General features: G+C 38.4%; 1 protein-coding gene across 3 annotated transcripts in view; it reads left to right on the top strand.

Moving 5' to 3' along the window:
* The window catches only part of Hpse2 (heparanase 2 (inactive)), a 799,708-nt gene that overhangs the window by 643,740 nt on the left and 134,908 nt on the right, over window positions 1-21,060 (top strand). For all 3 annotated transcript variants that reach the window (XM_047552318.1, XM_047552316.1, XM_047552317.1), the window contains 3 exons: window positions 1,189-1,282; window positions 14,347-14,453; window positions 19,177-19,291. In XM_047552318.1, the coding sequence (XP_047408274.1) occupies window positions 1,189-1,282; window positions 14,347-14,453; window positions 19,177-19,291 (316 nt within the window). The remainder of the gene's footprint in view (window positions 1-1,188; window positions 1,283-14,346; window positions 14,454-19,176; window positions 19,292-21,060) is intronic.

Below are 21,060 nucleotides of genomic sequence, written 5' to 3'. Positions count from 1 at the left end.
CAATGATTTAAACATTGAATTCTGTGGAAATGTCTTGAAATGATAAGGGAGGCCTAGGGCATCTCAGTAAGTGGACTCACCCAAACACCTGCTTTATAATAAAAAGATTTAAAAACCTAACAATTCCAATACATCACATGTTGTATGGGAATTTAACATTAAAGATAATTTTCACATAGTTCTATAATATGTACTGATGGATGGAACTTTCATTAAAAGTTTTTAAAAAATCTATCACTAGCCATCTACCAAGGAGACCTTACTGGGTCACACAAGGTACCCAGTGTTTAGAAACTGACTTAATTCAGAATTTTGCAAAGATGAGGATGAGGGAAGGTTTGAGGTAATGAAGGACACCTCACTCGGGGTCAGTCTCAGTTTAATTTTCAAAATGGGGACTCACAGAGGAGACCCCCATAATGCTGACAGACCCATTTTTGTCAAATGTTCATAATATTGTATTAGCACTTGATGTTTCTCTTTAGCCACCTAATAAAAACCAAACCCAAAGCAAAACCCAGTGGGTGCCAACTCTTTACTACTTTAGGAGAGGGCTCTTGGACTTTAATTTTTACTATTTATTTATTTGTATGCTTGTTCATTTATTCGCTCTTTCATTCATCCCTGAGAGAGTGGGAAAAGGTTGACTAAGTTATCTTGCCAGGGAAGCCAGCTGGAGACTGGAAATATTTGAGACCCATCTTGCTACACTGAATCAGATTGCTGCTTTGGTGTTAATGTTATTTACATGTTTGAAAAACACTCAAGATGTTTGAGTATTCCTTGGAAATACACATACTTTTATTACTTTAAGGTAGCACTGTGGAAGGGGAAGATATGAGTGTGAAGTCACTTTCCTAGAGGAAAAAAAAGTCAACTTTTCCCATTATCCAGCTGTGTAATGGAATTCCTGTAAGTTCCTACAGAGCCAGCAATGGAGTTTTACATGACAAAGGTTGAAAAAAAATCACAGTATTAGCCTACAAGTGGAAATGAAAATGGAGAAGATTAAAAAGTTTATTATTGGTTTGAAAAGTACCCCAGATCAAAATCTTTCAGGATGAGAGCCAAGTGGAACCCTGGGCTGTCTCCTCAGCATCCTCAGCAGTAGAGACCTCTGACTAGAGAAGTATACTTATAACCCCCTGCTCAAGATTATATCTGATTCTTATTTTATTTTTATTTCAGTTGCTACATTGATGGCCGGGTGGTCAAGGTGATGGACTTCCTGAAAACTCGCCTGTTAGACACACTCTCTGACCAGATTAGGAAAATTCAGAAAGTGAGTAAAAGTATCCTGGGTAGAAGAGTGAGTTTGGGGGTAAAGCAAGGAAAAGGTTACAGGGTTCCCAGCTGTACTTCATTGTGGGAACCAGTGTAGAAAAATAGTACAATGCAGGGGCAAGAGCTCCCTCTCACAATGGATGATTGTTTTTTTATTGTTTTTCAAATTCAGAAGGGTTTGTATGTGGCATATCAAAGTTTAGAAACTTCTCTCTTTTAACAAATGTTGGTAAGGATGTGGAGAAAAGGGAATTCTTACACACCGTTGGTGGGAATGAAAATTAGTATAGCCATTTTGAACAAGAGTGTGAGGTTCCTGAAAAACTAGAAGTAGATCTATGATCCAGCTATCCCTCTTCTGGGTATACATCCAAAGGAAATGAGATCAACATATCAAAGAATTACCTGCACTTCCATGTTTATAGCACTATTGACAGTAGCCAAGATAGGAAATCAACATGGTGTCCATTTATCCATCAACAGATGAATAGATAAAGAAATTTTATAACATTCTAACAATAGACTATCATTCAGCAATAAAAAATAATGAAATCCTGTCATGTGTGGCAAAGTAGATGGAACTGGAGGACATTAAGTGAAATAAGCCAGAGAGACAAGGGATGCATGTTCCCTCTCATTTGTAAAAGCTGAAAAGTTTATCTTAACTAGAAAAGTATAGAATGGTAACTACTACTGCCTAGGAAAAGGGGAGAAGAAGGGGAATAAAGGGAAGCTGTGTAACAGATACCAAAACACAGTTAAATAAGAAGAATAAGTCCTAGTGTTCTACAGTACAGTAGGGTAAGCATAGTTCACAATAATCTGTTATATATTTTATGAAGAGCTAGAAGAGAGGAAGGAGCTTGGAAGCTCCAAACATAAAGCAATGATAAAAAGATAGAAATGCTAATTACTCTTATTTGATCAGTACAGGATTTATACATATATTGAAATATCACGTAGCATGCAATAAATATGTATAATTATTACAAGTTAATTAAAACAAAAATAAAATTAAGAAATAAAGACTCCACATGGGAAATATTCCAAAGTCAAAAAAATTAAAGTTTTCTGCATCCCTCCAACATAGTACTTTCAAAATTAAATGCAACTATAAGTTGTTTAAAATGTTCTCTATTTTAATAACAAATATTTTCATAGTTTGTTTCTAAATTTTAAGTTTAGAAAGGAAAGGATAGGTTTACTATGTTGTTCCCTTTTTCATGGGAGTTTGTGTGTAAGATCTCTATATCTCAACCATACTAAAAATAGAGATCACAGAAATCTGTCTTTAAAAATTTTTGATCTAGTAATTCTACATGCATATTGTCCTAGGATCAGATTTTGAGATACACTGGATTATTTAATTCTGATTTGTGAGGATTTTATGCCTATAATTTCCATGAGTCTCTGTAAGATAGCACATCTTTTGTTGCCCAGTCAGTTTTCAGGAAATGGGGATCCTATAATATTCCACTATCTTTTGAGAGGATAAAACAAATCTCAACAGGTGGGCCCTCAGTAAATATGGAATGAATGGGCAAATGAATTAATAGCTCATGTAAGAAAATCCTATTTAAAGCAATTATAGAAAACTGCCTTTGAAAGGTGAAATAGAAGTGTGTACCTTGTTTTCTTATTCATACCATTATCACACTCAGATTACAGTCTATTGAGTCTTCTTGTTCTCATGGAATTTTAGAGGCTGAGAACCCCAAGACTACTGATTTCTGGTCTGATTCCTCCTGGGACCAGGTACATTGGCCAGCATCCTTTTCTGTCACTGCCTTCTACTAGCCAAGAGGAAGTAAATGATTTAAAATATTTCTACCAATCTCTGTTTGACATTCAATTAGTGAAAATATTTACTAAGCACTTAGCAAATACCAGGCAAAATACCAGATGCTAAGGATACAGAATGGAATAAGATGTGACCTCTGCCCTCAAGGAACTCAGTTTTAAGTTTTAATACTTACTTTGAGCAACATGAACATATTACCTAATGCGACAGAATGTCAACCTATTGAATACTACAGATTCCTAATCTCACTGTGCTAATCTAATATTATATATTATATATTGCTCTCTAGAGTGAGGGATTTTCTTTCATTTGTTCATTCATTTGTCCATTTTTTTATTCAACAAATATTTATTGAGTACCTACCATGTTTCAAGCACTATTCTAAGGGATACAACAGTACACAAGATAGTCAAGTTCCTTTATTTTGGCTTTTCCAATTCTGGGTCAAAGGATTGTCATTAGAAGTGATATCACAGCACTGAGAGTGAAGATTTTTACTGCTCATGTTGTTAGGTAAGTATGGCTGTAGGTCAGAAGTAAGACAGAGGTGTTGGGAGTTAGGTTCTTCTCTTTCTCCCCATTTTTCATCACCCTTCACTTCTGCGTATTCCTTAATGGTCACAGAACATTCAAACCTTGAAATTGTGGCTGATTTATCTAGTGCCTGATTTATCTAGAGACTGAGAACCCTCAAGACTAAAGAAAAAGGGCTAAACCCTGTGCACAGTTGAGATTTACACCTTTAAAACCATGTCTTATGGACTTGAAAGGGGAGGGCCAAGTGCCATGGCAAGGAGAAAGAGTGGAGTCCCTAAAAGAAATGACCTATGTAGAAGATACCTGGAGGGAAGGGCTTAGATGTAGGACCTAGGGTCCCCTTTTGACTACTGCAAACAGAACATGCTCAGAGACCCTCTCAAGCCCTCTCAAGCCAAGGTTCCTATTCTGGTTATCTCTTACTTGCAACAAGTTACCCAAAACTTAGTAGCATAAAGCAAACATTTATTATGCCAGTGGATTGTATGGTCCAGGAATTCCCAGCACAGCAGAAATGATTGATCTCTGCTACACAATGTCTGAAGCCTCACTGGAAGACTTGAAGACTGGTGTAAAACAAAGGTTGCCAGAAGGCTCGTCCACTCACTCATCTAGCAGGTAATGCCAGCTATCAGCTAGTGCCTCAACTGAGGCTGATAACCAGAAAACCTGCATATTAATTCTCTATGTAGCCTGGGCTTCCTTCCAAGGTTCTGAAGTCAGATGTCCAAGAGAGAGGGCCACGTGGTAACTCTATCACCTTTTCTAACTCACCCTCAGAGGTCATAGGACATCACTTCAGCCACATCCTTGAAGCAGTTGCCAAGATCCACAAAGTTTGGAGGAGAGAAGAAATAAATTCCTCTTGATGAGCAAGGGGCAAGATTCTGGGAAAGCCATAATAGGACCAGAAGTATTTTTGCAGTAATTTTTGCAAAGTATTACCTGCCACAGTTCCAGTCTCCCTGTTTCATTTAGAGAGCTTTAAATCATTCCCCTGACTCGTTTTAATTTCTCAATTCTCTTTTTCAAAGCTTTTGCCAAATATTACCTTAAATGGGTAGCTGCTGGAATTGCTGCTGGGTCATAGATTCTTAATTTGACTCCCTGGGTAGCATTTCCACTGGCTGCAGCAGCCTGGATTCAGTTGTCAAAGCCTCCAGAATGAGAGTCTCACTCTCACATTCCATAATGTGCTGCCCTGGGAAGATAAGAGCTGGGACCAAAGCAGGGTCACCAAAACTTTGATTGTTGACAAATTACTTTGACCGTTTCTGACATCCTTGGGGTAGGGAAGTTGGGGAGAAGGTCTGCAGAATGGGAGACCAAAGTGAAAACTTGGGTAGACTGGCCTGATGTCTTTCTTGAAAACTCACAAAACCAGTTGAGAGATGGGCCATGTAATGTTTTAATGTCTACCTGAAACCCCTACCCAAAAACTGGAAGTGGGATCTTTGCTTCTTCTCTATTAATAGAAGTTAAAAGAAGTCTTAATGACCACCCCCATCCAGGTCCCCACCAGGCCATTGTGGTGGAAAAGGGAAGATTTCTTGCCAAAATGGAACCATGAGGGTGCAGTTTGATAAATCTGTGCTGCGGCTGTTTAAATGGATGGTGCAGTATAGAATTTAAAGTCTGATGGCCTGAGTTGGAACACAGACTTAACTGTGTGGCCTTGGGCCAGTCACTTGATCTCCCTGATTTTGTTTGTTTGTTTGTTTGTTTGTTTTGGGAGGGGTTGTTTGTCTGTTTTCTTTCTCTGTAAAATGAAGAGGCTAAGAATACTGTGCTCCCTCCCTTTTAGGGAGGTTAAGAAGGTCATGTGAGGCTGTACTATTAATTCCTTTTGAATGCTAGTTCTTATAACTATTATAGTTGTTCTTACAGTTATTATAGTTATTTTAAAATAATAATTTCTGTGACTAGAGAAGCTTCATGGTACCTTTATCCATTGCTCATTTTTTTTTTCTCTTTCCTCTTACTTTGAACCCTGGAGAATATGATAGGTGATATTTTTGGCACCTGAAACACAATGACTCAATTGCTAAAAACAGCTGTGGTTTCCAAATTTGGACTGCCACTTGGAGAAGAATTCTCAGTGTTCTGAGCAGTGAGCAAATTATCTGGTTATATGAAAATCTGCATGATACTTTTGGAAGCCAAACAGAGACATGTTTGGACAATGTTTGGACAACCCACTCCTTTGGATGTCTCCCTTCCGTTAAACTAAGGATAATCATCTGGACATTGGGAGATGAGTCAAAGGAAGGCATTGAGCATCTAACAATGAAGGGAAGAGTCAGGTGGGAAAGTGAGATGTTTAGGACACAGTGCAGATGGTACAGTGTGGAGAGCTGGGCAGACTCCAAAATAATGATGTAAGAACCAAGAAGAACCACTTTGGCTTAGGTCATTTGGACTCTATGATTTGTGTCTTCATCTCCTAGAGGAATCAGAGGAGGAAGTAACACTTTTTGATATTATTTTCAGCAATTCAATAAGCACAGAAAAGAGTTGGTGAAATCCCAGTCACAAGGGAAGTATTTCCAAAAGTCCTGTCCATGTGATTGCATTTTGAATACTTAATAAACTAAAGTTGGCGTCCTCAATATTTGAAAAGTTCCTTCCTTCCTCCTTTCCTTCTTCCCTTCCTCCCTTCATTTATCAATTGTTATAATTTCCTTGGCCCCTGAGAATAAAATGGTGAGCAAGACTGATGTGATGCTTATCCTCATGGACTTAATGATCTAGCAGGAAAAATAAGTATTGAAACAAGTGATGATAATAAGATGTGATGACTCCTATAATAGGATGCTGTGAGAACCCATGGTGGGAAGTGTCCGTCTTACTTTGTGAAGTCAGGGAAGTCCTCCCAGAGGAAGTGACACACGGGCTAACCCCTAAAGGGTAGACTCCCTCTCATCTATACAGTTCTTTTTGTGGTGTGATCAGAGGACCACTGATGCAGATGTCTGTGTATGGGCAGGGGGAAGGATTTATGTGGTTTGTATTATGACCGTTATTGTTTTGTTAACATCATCATTGCTTATGTTTGCATATGATGTTTAATGAAGGTCAACTCTTGAAGTATCCATAAATGCAGTGATATTATGCTGCCTCTAATATATTTTAGTTGCAGGACCATGGAAGTAGGGCAGAAAGATAAGCAAGTCTTTTACAGTAATTCATAGATTTAAAAAGAAACCTTTCTCCTCAAACTTCCAGTTTACCCTTGTATTTGACCCTCTTAGCTTATCAAAAGGACAGGGGTAGAACAATAACTCTAATTCTTGAAGATCATAGAATAACTAGAAGGGCAATTAAAGGGAAACTGAGGACTAAGATAACATTAACCTTTTCTAAAAAAGAAAACTGGAAAAATGAAAGCACATTATTAGAGTAAGAACAGTAATATCACCAAAAAAATCAGGGTTTGATTTATTCATTCATTCACTCACTCATTCAACACTGTTGAATGCTAATTTTGATACACCAGTGCCTACCATATCCCCTATTGCTTGGCATTTTAGAGGGAAGGAGGCACAAAGGAAGGGGCAGGTTAATTGGCAGAATAAAACAGAAGTAATAAAGAACCAATGTCTCACTCCCTCACATTGTACATGCTCTCTCTGCTGTTCACACTAAGGAAGAACCTCACGATGCTCCTAACTTTATACTACTGTATTGAATAGCCCTGTGGACTATTCGTACACACAGGCATAGTAGGAGAATATCTTCTACATGTGTGTTTAGGAGTAAAGGAAAGGTCTTCTTTGCAGCCCCAAATAACATTTCAGTCTGTTTGTAAATGCCAGATATTTCACTATAGATAAACATTCTTTCATTCTACATTAGAAAGATGCTGTAAACTGTAAACAACCTGGAAAGAGGTTGATGGCACTGGCTGAAATTCACACTAAGTTGTTAATGTCAATAGAAGAACCTTTCCCAAGAGCAGATTTCAATGGAGGAAAAGAAGAACACAAGCCAAGGAAGTACTCAGAGTAGGCAGAGGACTCCAAATACAAACTGTATCACATTAATACATGGGGATGACATCCATGAGTGATTCTAAATTTTACAGGGTATGAGGCTTATTTAATAGGGACCTCTGTAAGAAAAAGAAGGCAAAGCGAATTTTCAAACTTTAGAGATATCTAACCATATGAGTTCATTAATAGGGACCTTCCCAGGACATTGATAGAGGCTTGTAAGAGTGAGAGCTGAAAGTTTAAGTTCCATGAGCTTCCCAGTTAATTAGCCTGTTTGAGTCCACTTGACTGTGCAAATGGGAGAGTATGACCTAAGGGAAACTTTGGCTCTTTACTTTCATATAAAGACACTGATGTTACAGGGGATCTATACAAAAAGTATGTTTATCAAGAGATCCAGAGTTTAAATCATGAGCCCTGATGTCCTTGATTCTTGGAAATAAATATACCTTTGATTCTTTTTTTAATCAATTATTTGGTAGTTGTAGATGGACCGCATGCCTTTATTTTTTTATTTATTTTTTTAATGTGGTGCCAAGGATTAAACCCAGTGCCTCACATGTGCTAGGCAAGTGCGCTGCCACTGAGCTATAGCCCCAGCCCTCCCTCGATTCTTTTTTTTTTTATATTTTTTTTTAGTTTTCAGTGGATATTTATTTATTTATATGTGGTGCTGAGAATTGAACCCAGTGCCTCACATATGCTAGCAAGTGCTCTACCACTGAACCACAACCCCATCCCCCTCCCTTGATTCTAAAACACAAATAATTATAGATTACATCACCAATTGAATAACAACTGGGAGGAAAGAGGGTAAACAGCAAGAAAGTTTTGATTGGTAGTTATTATGAAAAACATTCTGATTTCAAAAGCATTAAATTGGAAAAATGTACCATCAACTTACAAAAATGTTATTTGGGGGGCGGGGTTTACAAGTGCCATTTATTGAGGACATAAGATATTATTAATTCATCAAAGAAACCAATAATTTACACAAGGTCACAGAGCTTACTCAGTAGTAAAATTAGAATTCAAACCAAGACCCATTTAACCTCAGGAACCCATCCTCATCCATTACACTATTCTATATCTCCCACCTTTATTGACTGTTTATTTTGTAATCCATGTAATATTTATTTTTCTAACCACTCAGGATTAGAAAAGCTTTCAAAGAAGAATACTTTCTTGATGAGAGAACATCAATTTGACCCCACAATCAGTTGATAATCTGAGATGACTGCCCTAGAAGTGAGGATTGAAGGAAAATTGGGTATCAAGATACTAGGCAAGTATAGGTGGAAGAGGACAAAGTATGACTCTCATCCTCTGGACTCCATCCATGTTTCAGGAGCACAGGCTCTTGATCAGTGTATCATGAGGTCCTGTTACACTGCAAGGGAAGGACAATGTGAAGGAATGTGCTACTTGAAGCAATAGCCCTGGGAACAAATAGCTTCTTCAGGAGGGAGAGGCAACCTGGGGTAATTTTCAAATGTTTCAACATAGAAGTGGGAGGATTACAGGGTTTGTCTTGGGCAAGAATAAGATTACCACTGAGGCTGGTGTTGACTGTGACCTGTAAGAGGGTTAAGTATGCAGTAAGCCTGAGGAATAAATTAGTCACCACAAAGGAAAGGAAAAGGGAGGAAGAGTGATTTACATGCAAATAGCTGCTTTCCACTAGCTCTCCACTAGCACTTATCCCTTTGAACACCCTTATTGCGTTGGGACTCAGAAACTTTCTTTTTCTTTTCTTGCATATGTTCATAATTTCCTTGCCTCCCTAGTGACTTTATCGTGTTTATGTATGTTCTTATTTTAATTTTATGTTTTGTTGCAATTACATTCAATTGCTTTTCTGTGGTTTGAGATAACAAGAGCAGAGAGTACAATTTTAAATCTTAAAAGTGTCATAGAAACAGAAGCCACAAATTAAAAATTGATCTGATACCAAAGGAAAAATGGACAAATATGGCACTACAGAACAGAGAGATGATAAAAAGAAATTACACAGAAAAAAATTAATGAAACTGACAGAAAGTACATTAGACAGAAGAAATAAATCAAGTGAAATGTGATGAGATATTGGAATGACTGTGCTCAGAATAGTCTGGCTGTCTAACCGAAGAAGGACACATTAAATATGGAGGCAATTCAGTCAGCCAGACGCTTCTGGGTCTTCTAAAACAGGAAAATTCAATTAGAAAGTATCAGAACCCTGAACTGGAACTGTGAGCATTTGGTTTCTTTTGTTATCTACAGGTTATTAATTACCTTTTCTGAAACTTAGCTTTTTCATCGGTAAAAGGTTCTCTCTTGTATGTTCTCATTTATTTAACAAATATTTAATAAGCAAAGTAATCCAACATATCTATTAGGCATAACAAAATTTTAAAAAATAGAAAATTACGATTAGGTCTAATAAGGTCAAGATCAGAGATAAATTCAAAGAATTTTGGAACCCAGAGAAAAGAAGAAATAATTTCCTGAAAATTTGAGAAATGTTTCACAGAGGAAGTAACTTTTGAAATAAGCCTTGAAAGAAGTATCAGATAGTGTGGGTGAAAGGAGGGGAGGGGAGAAGGTGACCAATAAAGAAAAGGGACAGGAGTTCTGGAGGGTCTTAGATACCAAGTTAAATTAAGCAGTTGGCATGTTAACATGTGGGTCACTGAACACAGCTTTCAGTATCTTCAGAAGCTACTTATAGCACATCTGCCAACTGATAAACCAGACCTTTCAATTGGCAGGAATGATTGAGTACTGTTACTGGTAATAGGGAACCATTAAAGATTCCTAAACTGGGGAGGGATTTCTGAAGTTAACATAATGGCATCAGTGTGGAGGATGGACTGGAGGAGAAAGATCACAGGCAGGAAGACCAAGGAATAAATGATAAGCTCCAGAACTCAGGAAGGAACAGATAGATCAGTATGAGCCCTTCCTCATCTAAGATTGTAGGTAAGCACAGTGTCAAAACCCACACGAGGATGCAAAGAAACATAAGAACAGTAATGAACTCTCACCCAGACCACTTATAAATATGATAAGGAATCAAGACTGCCGAGAGCAAGAAACAGCTGTGTGTGGGTAAGGTTTAAGAAGCTTCCTGAAGCTAACCAGCTCTTTGTAACCAGCTACATCAAGAGCCAGTCTGGTTATGTAAAGAGCTGCTTCTCTTCTGAGGTCCTGAGGAAGGTCTATTTCCAAGTGGATGAGATGCTGGAATTAATGGACTCCAGCTTCTTTTGGAGGATGGGCCTCCTGCCAGGGCTGATTAGCCCAGCTGGCCTGTCCACTATGCCTGTTTTATTGCTTCCTTTCTCATTAAGGAAGGTGTTGGTGTGAATAACCGTAAACAACATGCTTGCTATTAAGGTGCTACTATCTCTCACACAGCCAGTGGCTGAAGCCAGGCTCTCAGGAGTCTTTTAAAAGACTTAGGTCACAGTCTTGGAGGCAGGATATCAAGGAAATGCAGGAAAAAGAAGCCCAGGTTTGAAAATGTGTCACATACATGTTTATTTTCCTATTTTTACTGTTTTTCTTTCCCTTTTTAAAATTCAAAGTCATAGGGAAAATAAAACTTCTTGAAAAATCAAGGATGTTTTCCCTAAGTGCTCTCTTTCTCTTCTCTTACCTTCCTCCCTCAGTGTATCCACATGAAACAGTCCTTACAGTCCCTGACCCTAAAATCTGAGGGAAGGAAGCTAGAAGAGATTGCCTTTATATCATCCCACCTCAAGCAGGCCCAGGGGTTCTAAGCAGCAACTGGCCACTTACTGAACAGTTTTGTGGGTACCTCAAAGTTCCCTTTACCACATGGGGCCAAGGACTAAAGTATTTGGGAACAATACTTTGGGAGGGGAGAAGTAACCAATAAAGAACTAAACACCCCACTTCCCTCCACCCTCACTGAAATAATCTCTCCAGAAAATGTATACCTTAAAATAATCTTCAATGGCACATCATTTCTCACCAGGAACTCTTTTTCTTTCCTGAGTCCTCTAATTTTCTCTCTACCAGCATAGGGAGAATCATATTCACTCAGAAAACCACAGTGGTGAATTATGGCCCTTGCTTTCTTACAGTTTCACTTTCTTAGGGATTTTTGCAGCTGGTTTCATCTGTTTTTCCTAATTTGTTCTCTCTTCTTCTGTCCAAGTTGATTTCCTCCCCAGCCAGCCGGCACCCAACCTCTGTATCTGTGCTCCCCCACACATCACCATGCTGGTCTCCTCTGCTCATGAAAGACATACAGCTCATCAAGTCTCCTGCCATGTCCCAAAGAGAAAATATTCAGAAAATAGTTTTTGATTTGCACTGACTGCTCCTATAGCCTTTCACATTAATGCTTTCTAGGACTGTTTTCCCCACAAGATATTTCATATAACTGATGTAGGTTTTGTATCAAAGTTCTACTTCACTGTGATTTTTGTTTGTGTGACTTGACAGGAGTTGCTCTATTGAGAATGGATAAGGGAACTACTCTGAATGTTAATTATGTTGCTGTGAATTATCTATATGCATTTTATATTCTAAACTAGTCTTTTCTGCAGCTTAGCATACATCCGGGATATTCCCTATCACTCCATATGGTATGTGAAGGAAAACAACCATGACTGATGTTAGATTCATGCAAACACAGTTTCATGTGCCCTGGACAAGGAGAGTGATCTAGATAACATTTTGATTTACATTTCTAAGTGCTTACTATATACCAGTCACTATTTAAGTTCTTTACAAATATTAAGTACTTTAAATAACATAAAATCCTCTGAGGCAGATATTCTAATTATTCTAATTTTACAGCTGAGGAAACAGAAATGCAGTGTAACATATTCAAGGTCACAGAGTGAATAAACAGTAGAACCAGGATTCAAATGCAGGTGATCTGTCTCCAGAGATTATGCCCCTAACTACCATCCAGTGCTGTCTCCCTACTAACAATCTGAGGGATATGAGGCAACTGGGATTGAACCCAGATCCGTTAAAGTGCTGGCTGCTTCACTCAGGTCTCAGCTCAGATACCACCTTCCGGGGGGCCTTCTCTGACCAGTATTTAAAGAGTTACCCCTCTCCTCCTGCCAAGTCACTCTCTAGCACATTACTGTGTTTTGTGTTCTTTTTGGTTCTTCTTATTAAGACCTAAATTCATTTTGTTTACTTATTTATTGTTTATCTCCTCCCCTTGGTTACAGTATAAGCCTATGAAAGCAGAGACCTATTTTCGTTGTGGTATACCTGCCCCTAGAACTCTGCTTGGCATTGAGCAAGTCCTCAATCAATATTTGTTGAATAAATAAATTGATGTGTTTGATAACACCTTAATGAATTCAGACAGAAATCCTGATTCCTTTCCTAGCCTCATTTTTACATATTCTCTCTAAACAATTTCATCTTCTCCTCTGGCTTTTTCTACCACTCTGTTTCCCTCCAGTCCAGATCTTTGTTTCAGAGATGACCAGTTTTCACCTGTATTTGATTTTTTTTTTTCTTTTTGCCTCTCATGCCTGACTTCCTTCACTCAGCTGAGTGTTTTCAAGGTTTAATCATGTTGTACTGTTTACTGTTTTGTTTTGTTTTGTCCAACCAAACCCTCTTTCTCCAACTACCTCAGTTTAATATCTGTCTTTGAACACAAAACTGAACTGTGAATATCCTGGAAGGCAAAGGCAAAAAGGATAAACACAAATATTACTCAGTTCTCTTAGTTATAAAGGAAGCACAAAGTTTATCATATGCACAGATATTTTCCTAGCACTACTAGGATATAGTCCTTTGATTTTACCTTGTGATCACTTAAGGTGTTTTTCTTACCTTCCTATCATGATTTCCAGCTTCCCCTGGGTGGGGCACTCTGAGCAGTGTTGAAAAGGGTGAGAGGACTGCCTGTGTCATCCTCAAATGACTTTATTTTTCTTTGTGAAGGGGTTTTTCCCCTCTGCAGGTTTGGGAATTGAACTCATGGCTAAGCATGTGCTAAGCATGTGCTGTACCACTGAGCTTCAAACCCAGGCCCGAGGGTGAATTTTAACCATATGCCAAGTCAACCTCCATGGTTCATTCTCAGGATCTTTCTACCAGTCACAATCCTTACTTCCATCTCAAACTTGTGGATCAGAAACTGGGTCACTTCAAAACTTCAGAGAGTCACATTTTGACAAGAGGCTTTGCCTCTGCTTGTAAGGCATATAGCTGTAGTTGCTCCCTGATTGGATCTGACCTGTGGGTCAGTGATTTTTCTTTTTACTCTTACTGTAGTTATTTTCAAAATGTGGTTACACCATCCAAGCCATTATTAATATAAAATAACTCTGAAACACTGCCCTCCACTCTCTCATGATTCATGAATTCCAATACGTGGATAGTGCTTGTTATCATAGAAGTGCCATAACAGAATACTGAAAAATATGATTTCTATTATGGGACCTGTATGGCCAATGAAGGTTGTTTTATCCCTAAAGTCACCTCACATCCTAGAATATGTACTTATTTTATCACATTGTCACTTAAGTTTACCTGAGGATAAACGATAATTTCTTTGAGGGGACATGTGTCAAGGTTAATGCTTTAGTGTGTTGTATGACAACACAGTTGTGTGCATCATCAGGGACAAAAGTACCTGGAAGCAGGGAATCAGAGACACTTCTTTAGGGAATGTGTGTTGCTTCTCATCTGGGAGTAGTTTTAAAAAACTGATTACCCACTTCTGTTTTGTTGTGTGGACAGGTGGTTAATACATACACTCCAGGAAAGAAGATCTGGCTTGAAGGTGTGGTGACTACCTCAGCTGGAGGCACAAACAATCTGTCAGATTCCTATGCTGCAGGATTCTTGTAAGTAACACAATTGCACTCCCAGGTACTTTAGGAAAGGGACAGTGATCCTGTAACATACTTGTTATTCTGCCCATTGCAGGGTGAGGCTCACTTCCCATTGAAAGTTCTTCATCTGTTCATCTGTGAATTTTTTTAACCATTTAAGAGTGACCAGTGCCTTATCTAGATACTAAAATTTGGACAAAAGTATCAGAAAGGATGAGAGGAGCCGAAAGAGGAGTAATAGTAACAATAATACTAATAAACACTTCATTAATAAGTTTACAGTTCAACCACAGAACATTCAATTTTTACCATAGTTCTAGGAGACAGGTAATAAGAAGGTGTGGCTTTTTGCCTTCCAGAAGCATATGATTGGATATACTAGGATTAGAGATAACTACATTGTAAAGTTGTCAGAGATAAATGCAACAATAATAGTACCTTTAACTTATCATGTGCCAAGCACTTTCTAAAGTACTTTATATGCATTTAATAATTTAGCAATCAGTGAAATTGATGTTATTATTTCCATAATGAGACAGTAAAATAAGAACTATTATTATCCTCACATTACAGATAAAAGAATTTGAGTGACAGAGTTGAAGTAACTCACCAAGGTCACTTGCTTAACAGCAGAGCTCAAACTCAAAACTCAGGTGGTCTGCTTCAGAGTTTAGCCTCTGCCACTGTAGTGAACCATCTGTCTTTCTGCTTCATGTGGTCTTTCTAGGAAAGTGCTAGGCCTGTAAAGAAATAAAGAATTTCTCTGACTGGGAGTATCAGGAAGGGTTTCATGCAGGAAGTAGCATTTGAGTGGGACATAGGATTACTCCAATTTCTATAGGTAGAGAGTGGCCCTGGCTTTCTCACTGAATAGTGTTCTCCTAAGAACTTGAGTTTTGCCCTCAGTTATGTGTTTTGCTAATAACAGCTGTTCTTTATTGTCCATATGTATTTCCTCTCCATTGAGATAGCTTCTTTCATATGTCCATAAGGGACAAATCAGGCCAGTCAAGGCAATTGCCTTTACAGATAGAATCCTGCAAATGCAGATGAGGATAATGATCATTGTAATTCATGGTGATTCTTGGGTCTTCCATCTCTGAATCTTCAGTATCAGCCATTGTGTGGCACAAAGTTGCCAAGAAGCATGTTCAAGTGAATGAAATGGAGTGACTCAGCATTTAATACAGAGTTGCTGAGAGGTTTCTTTCCTGTCAACACTGGATTGATAGGAGCCCTGTTGCAAGTGAGCACCAGGTGGCATTCTGTGCTGCAGGGTACTCCTTGGAGTGAGCAAAAGTAGGGCCATTGTTCAGCCATTACCAAATGACTCTTCTCTGTGGCACACCAAGCAGCCTAGTTGTGCTGATGGTTTGTAGCATTCTTCCCTTTAAGGAATGCTGTGAAATGAGAAATACCACAAACCTTTATGGAGGCAGCTGCAGCAAAGATTTACTTGTACACAAGGATTAGCCAGATGTCCACAGATCTTTCTGCATTCACTGCACAGCACATAGATAAACATAGTTGTTTAGATTTGAGTTACAGTTCAGATACTAAATGCTTGGTTGATGCAGATCAGATAAAACTAGTCCATTCTGCTCCTAGTCTTCTCTCCTACTACCTCTTTGTTATCTTTTTGGTCTCAACAGTACTGCAGCACCCAGCAATGTATCATTTGAGTCTAGTTCTCCAAGTGCCATAAATTAGAGGAAGAAAAAAAAAAAAAGTAAAGCATTCTAGGGTGGGGAGCTCCAAGCAACTAGCAAGAAATTGAAAAGATGGACTTTTCTCAGTAATTTTTCAGTATATCACATAACTATGAGTTCACTAGGACACATACAAATGCATGCATGAATCAGAATTTTCTGCTAACAAGTATTCAAGGGTAGTGTTTCCAGTCAGGGATTTGAGATTCTGTGGCATATGGCAGATAAATCTTTTGCATGCTGCTGTGTCTCCAGACATAGTGTTGTCTGGTACATAGTAGATAGTCAATAAACATTAGTGGAATGGAAAATGGTGGCTGGGACAGTATCCTTGTTGGAATGTGCCAGTCATTTTATCAGCTTTCTCTACCTGAGCATAGAAGGGAGTCTTAGACTAACAAAAAACCCCTCTCCTGGGGCTTATCATTACATCATTACATTATTATTATCATCTTCAGGAAGTTGAAGATAACTTCAGTACACCATTCTCCTGTGAAAGCCATGGGGCAGCAGTGGTCTTGACCATAATCATTTTCTTCAAGAACTACCCATACACTAGCAAAAAATTAGGTTTAGTAATTAATAGTTATTTGCTGAGTACATATTCTGGGCAAGTCCTGTGTTAGACTCTGAAGAGGTCACAAATAAGAATGTGATACTGCTCCTGTGGATGTGTTTATAGAGCTTTCCTATTGATTTACATGATCACACAAGCACAAGTAGGTATCCTCAATGTTGAGAATAATTCCCAGGGTTAACAGCTGACTAAGTAATGCTATTGAATGAACAATGAATAAGGGAACAATGGGATCTTTTCACATATAAAACACCAAGATACAGCCCTGTTTTAATGCACAGATGCTGCTGAATAGAGGGGCTCTCGCATCTGTGATCACCTGTTTACTCATTTTTCTCTTTCTTCTTTCATCCAACAGACATAGGGCTAAAAAGGCTAGAAAGATACTTCTTCTTATATATAAGTACTTGTTACATAGAAACCCTGTTACATGTGTACTGTTCCAACATGGAAAGAGCGTTGGTTAAGAAGTACTCACCCGGAATTCCACTGTAGTTTTACCACAGGACATCTTTGACAAGTTAATTAAGTATCATTCCTCAATGCCAAGGGAAAAGCTAGACTTGTTATCCTAATTTCACAGGTTGATAATAAGGCAAGTGACTTAACTAAGTGATATTCCAAAAGTAACTTCAAGTGTCTGGTTCACAATGCCCCAGTTTGAACAAAAATAAACATGAAAAGGGTTCTGTTATATTATAGTCAGATTTTCCTTTTGATTTAAAATTTTTGTTTTTGTGTTCTGCTTTGCTTTGCTTTTTGTTTTGCTTTTGTAACTCTTATCAGTGAATATGTGTTGTTTTTATGAGAATAAAATTATAAGAGTGGAAAAGATTGGAAAATATTCATGATATTTATTCACAGTATAAAAATTAGCAATGCTCTTTATTCTGGCAAGGAAAAAAATTTAATTCTTCTACAAGTCATGGGTGTGGAGCTCTATAGGGTTTCAGATTTGGGAAATTGTAACTATGTGTAATTTCCCCCATATGATGAATGGTGATTCTCAAGGTTCCTAGAAGCTAATTTTATCCAGGTAAATTTCAACCTAAGGAAAAAAAAATTCAACCTAAAAAGTACTGAATACTTACAGTGTTCCAGGAACTGTGATGGGTGTTTGGGGTATAAATTTAAACATTGTGTCTATGCTTGAAAAACCCACAACTGATGGGGACAGGGAAGCAGAGAAATAAGTAAGCGATGGTGATCCAGTGGGTTAGCAGAGGGCATGGCAGGAGTGAGAGTTCTGGGGAAGTCTAGAGTGAGAGTTCTGGGGAAGTCTAGAAGAAGGTGCAATTTTGACTGGGGCAGCAGGGTTGAGAAGGGGACACCAGAGTTGGAGATTAACAAAGGGGAAGAAATTTGCCAAATGAAAAGACATGGGTTGGAGGAGGACAGGAAGAGAATTCTAAGCACAAGTAAACACACATGTAAAGACTTGAGTAAGTACAAGAAATCATGGTGCATTTGGGTAATCAAGAGTAGTTTTATGTGGTTTAGAGCCTTAAGGAATAGAGTTTAGGGTGAGAGAAGAGGGGAGATGAAGCCAGACACACATATGCTTTGGACAGCCTGTGAAATGCCTCATCTTTCATATGAAGATTGAAGTTCTAAGTCACGTTTATTACATATGCACTTTGTTGTTAATGGTTAGAGGTTTCCCTGAGTTTCATAAGTAGGAATACAGAATGAGAGAGAAAAAAGAATGCAGGAAAGGGTGAATGAATTGAATATATAAATAAATGCAGAGTCAATGGTGAGGAATCAAAAGGGCAGTATTTTTGAAGGATGATATCCCCTGGAAAGTGGGTGTTTGGCATAGTGGGTATAAGATAAGTGTGTGAGCAATGCAGGTCTTTCATTATAACACATGTGTAATAGTAGTATAGTTGTGTCCCTGAACAGTTTATAGTGCCAAGTAAATTGTTATTGAATTGACTGCTTATGGGGATCTATGAGGGATGTAAATGACTGGACAACTGTTGCATAGGTCACAGGTGGATATAGGTTAGAGTCCCATGAAAGGTGCATGTACAGTGACAGAATGCAAGTAGGGGAGTTTGGGGATGGAATGTATAGGCCATGTGTTCCTGTGACTGTAATGTCCTGTGGCCACAAAGGATCAGGTTCACAAGTGGCTAAAGTGTTCATTTTCAGTATTTTAGGAATAAAAGTCATTATCAACAGTGACTTTATGACCAAGGATAATTCATCTTACTTCTCTGGACCTCGGTTTCTTTTCCTATAAAATAACAGATTAAATTTGGTCATCTTTGAAATCTCTTACAGTTGTGTATTCAATACTTAGAGTAATTTTCTCCTTTATAGTACTAGGTAAATTTGATGATGGGATGTTAGTGTATATGTGTATGTCATAGCAGATCTGTATAGATCTGTTGCATGCCATTTTAAAAATGTACTGATATAGCTTTTTTCCTCTGCCTTATAGATGGCTCAACACTTTAGGAATGCTGGCCAATCAAGGCATTGATGTTGTGATACGACACTCATTTTTTGACCATGGATACAATCATCTGGTGGACCAGAATTTTAACCCACTGCCAGTAAGTGTGGCATAAAAATTCCTACTTTCTTTTCCATCTCATGGAAAAAGTATCTTTGTATCATGCCTTTAGAATTTTTTTTTCCTTTTGCTGTTGCCAGTTAATTTCATAAATCAGACAGAAACATTCTTGTCTTTGTTCCTCTGACCCATTTCATAGACTTTTGACTTCCCCACACATACACACACACCCTTACCCCTATATAGAGACACACACATACATATACATATGCATGGATGCATATCTACATATATATTTACATTATATTATTAATATTTATTAAATATTTATGTATTTATTACATTATTTAAACAAACCTTATGCAGTTGAGATTCCACATCTACTTGAGGCCTGTTTGAACTCTGCTTGAGAGTGAATTTTTCCAGATTGTTTTCTTTTAATGCTAATAGGAGACATTAGTTAATGTCAAATGCAACATGTTGAAAGCAGATGGGGGAGTTTTAGCCAAGATTAGATACAGTAGGAGCCCATCTCTTAGGGAGAAGCTAAAGTACGCTTACAGTTAGATGTCAATCCCTAGGTGACAATTGGGAGATTTACGCAGAGCACCATCTTCTCTAGGAAAGTAAAGAGAAGGATAAAGTGGAATGGCAAAAGAAGAGTTCTGGATTTGGTGAACTTATTGACCAGAAAATCCCACTTAGTCCGGAAAAACTGTTTTCATAAAATAGGTTATTCTTTTACACTGATGTCATGATTATGATGAAAGGTCAGACTCCTCTCATCAACTCAAAGAATTTCAGAACTGGGTCTACCTTTCAAGGTAATCAAGTTCTGCCTGAACAGGGACTGGTAAACAGGATAGGGAGAGAGAAGGAATACAGGGCCAGTCCTAGACCCTGTACCTGTCTGTTTTAGTCAGCTGTTTTGCTGCTGTGACTAAATGATCTGACCAGCACAATTATAGAGGAGTAAAAGTTTATTTGAGGGCTCACAATTTCAGAGGTCTTAGTCCATAGAAGGCCAGCTACATTCCTCAGGGCTTGAGGTGAGGTTGAACATCCTGGTAGAAGAGCATGGCAGAAGGAAGAAGCTCACATCATCAGGAAGCAGAGAGAGAGACTCCACTCTCCATATACAAAATATATACCCCATAGCCACGCCCTAATTCCTACCTCCTCTAGCCACACTATACTACTTCAATTAATCCTATGAGGGATTAATCCACTGATTAGGTTAAGACTTTTACAATCAAATCATTTCTCCTCTGAACCTTCCTTCATTGTCTCACATGTGAACTTTTGGGGGATACCTCACATCCAAACCATAACACTGTCCCTTGGTCCAGTGTTCTTACAGAATTAATGCTGCCCTAGCCTCCATAGCAAACAAACCCAAACTGGAATCAGTAAGTGATCCTGCCATTTGCCTCCCTGGTTCTAGCCCATTCCCTCCACCTTCTAAACCCTGAGCCAGGATGGTCTCCAGGTCAAGAACAGGGAACAAGTTGGCACCCAACAGCACCATTTACATGTCTCAGAAGAATCCCTTTAGGTTAGAGTATTCAGAAATTATTGTATCAGTGGATGTACATGACTCCAGGACTTCAGCTAAATCACAAATAGTAAAACTAACTGGCACAGTTCCTTATTTTCACAAAGCAGGGATACCTCTCTCAAAGTATGTATGAGGAGTTGGAGTAGGAAAGGATGGAGAGGGAATTTTCAGTTTGGAACCAAAGAGATTTATTCTGTTTTGTTTTAGCTCATAAGTTTGTGGAAATAAAATAATTTAAAAAGTGTCTGTGA

Source organism: Sciurus carolinensis, chromosome 5 (genome assembly GCF_902686445.1).
Source record: "Sciurus carolinensis chromosome 5, mSciCar1.2, whole genome shotgun sequence".
Lineage (NCBI taxonomy): Eukaryota > Metazoa > Chordata > Mammalia > Rodentia > Sciuridae > Sciurus > Sciurus carolinensis.
Note: the sequence above shows the minus strand (reverse complement) of the source record. Positions and strands in the feature narration are given on the sequence as shown.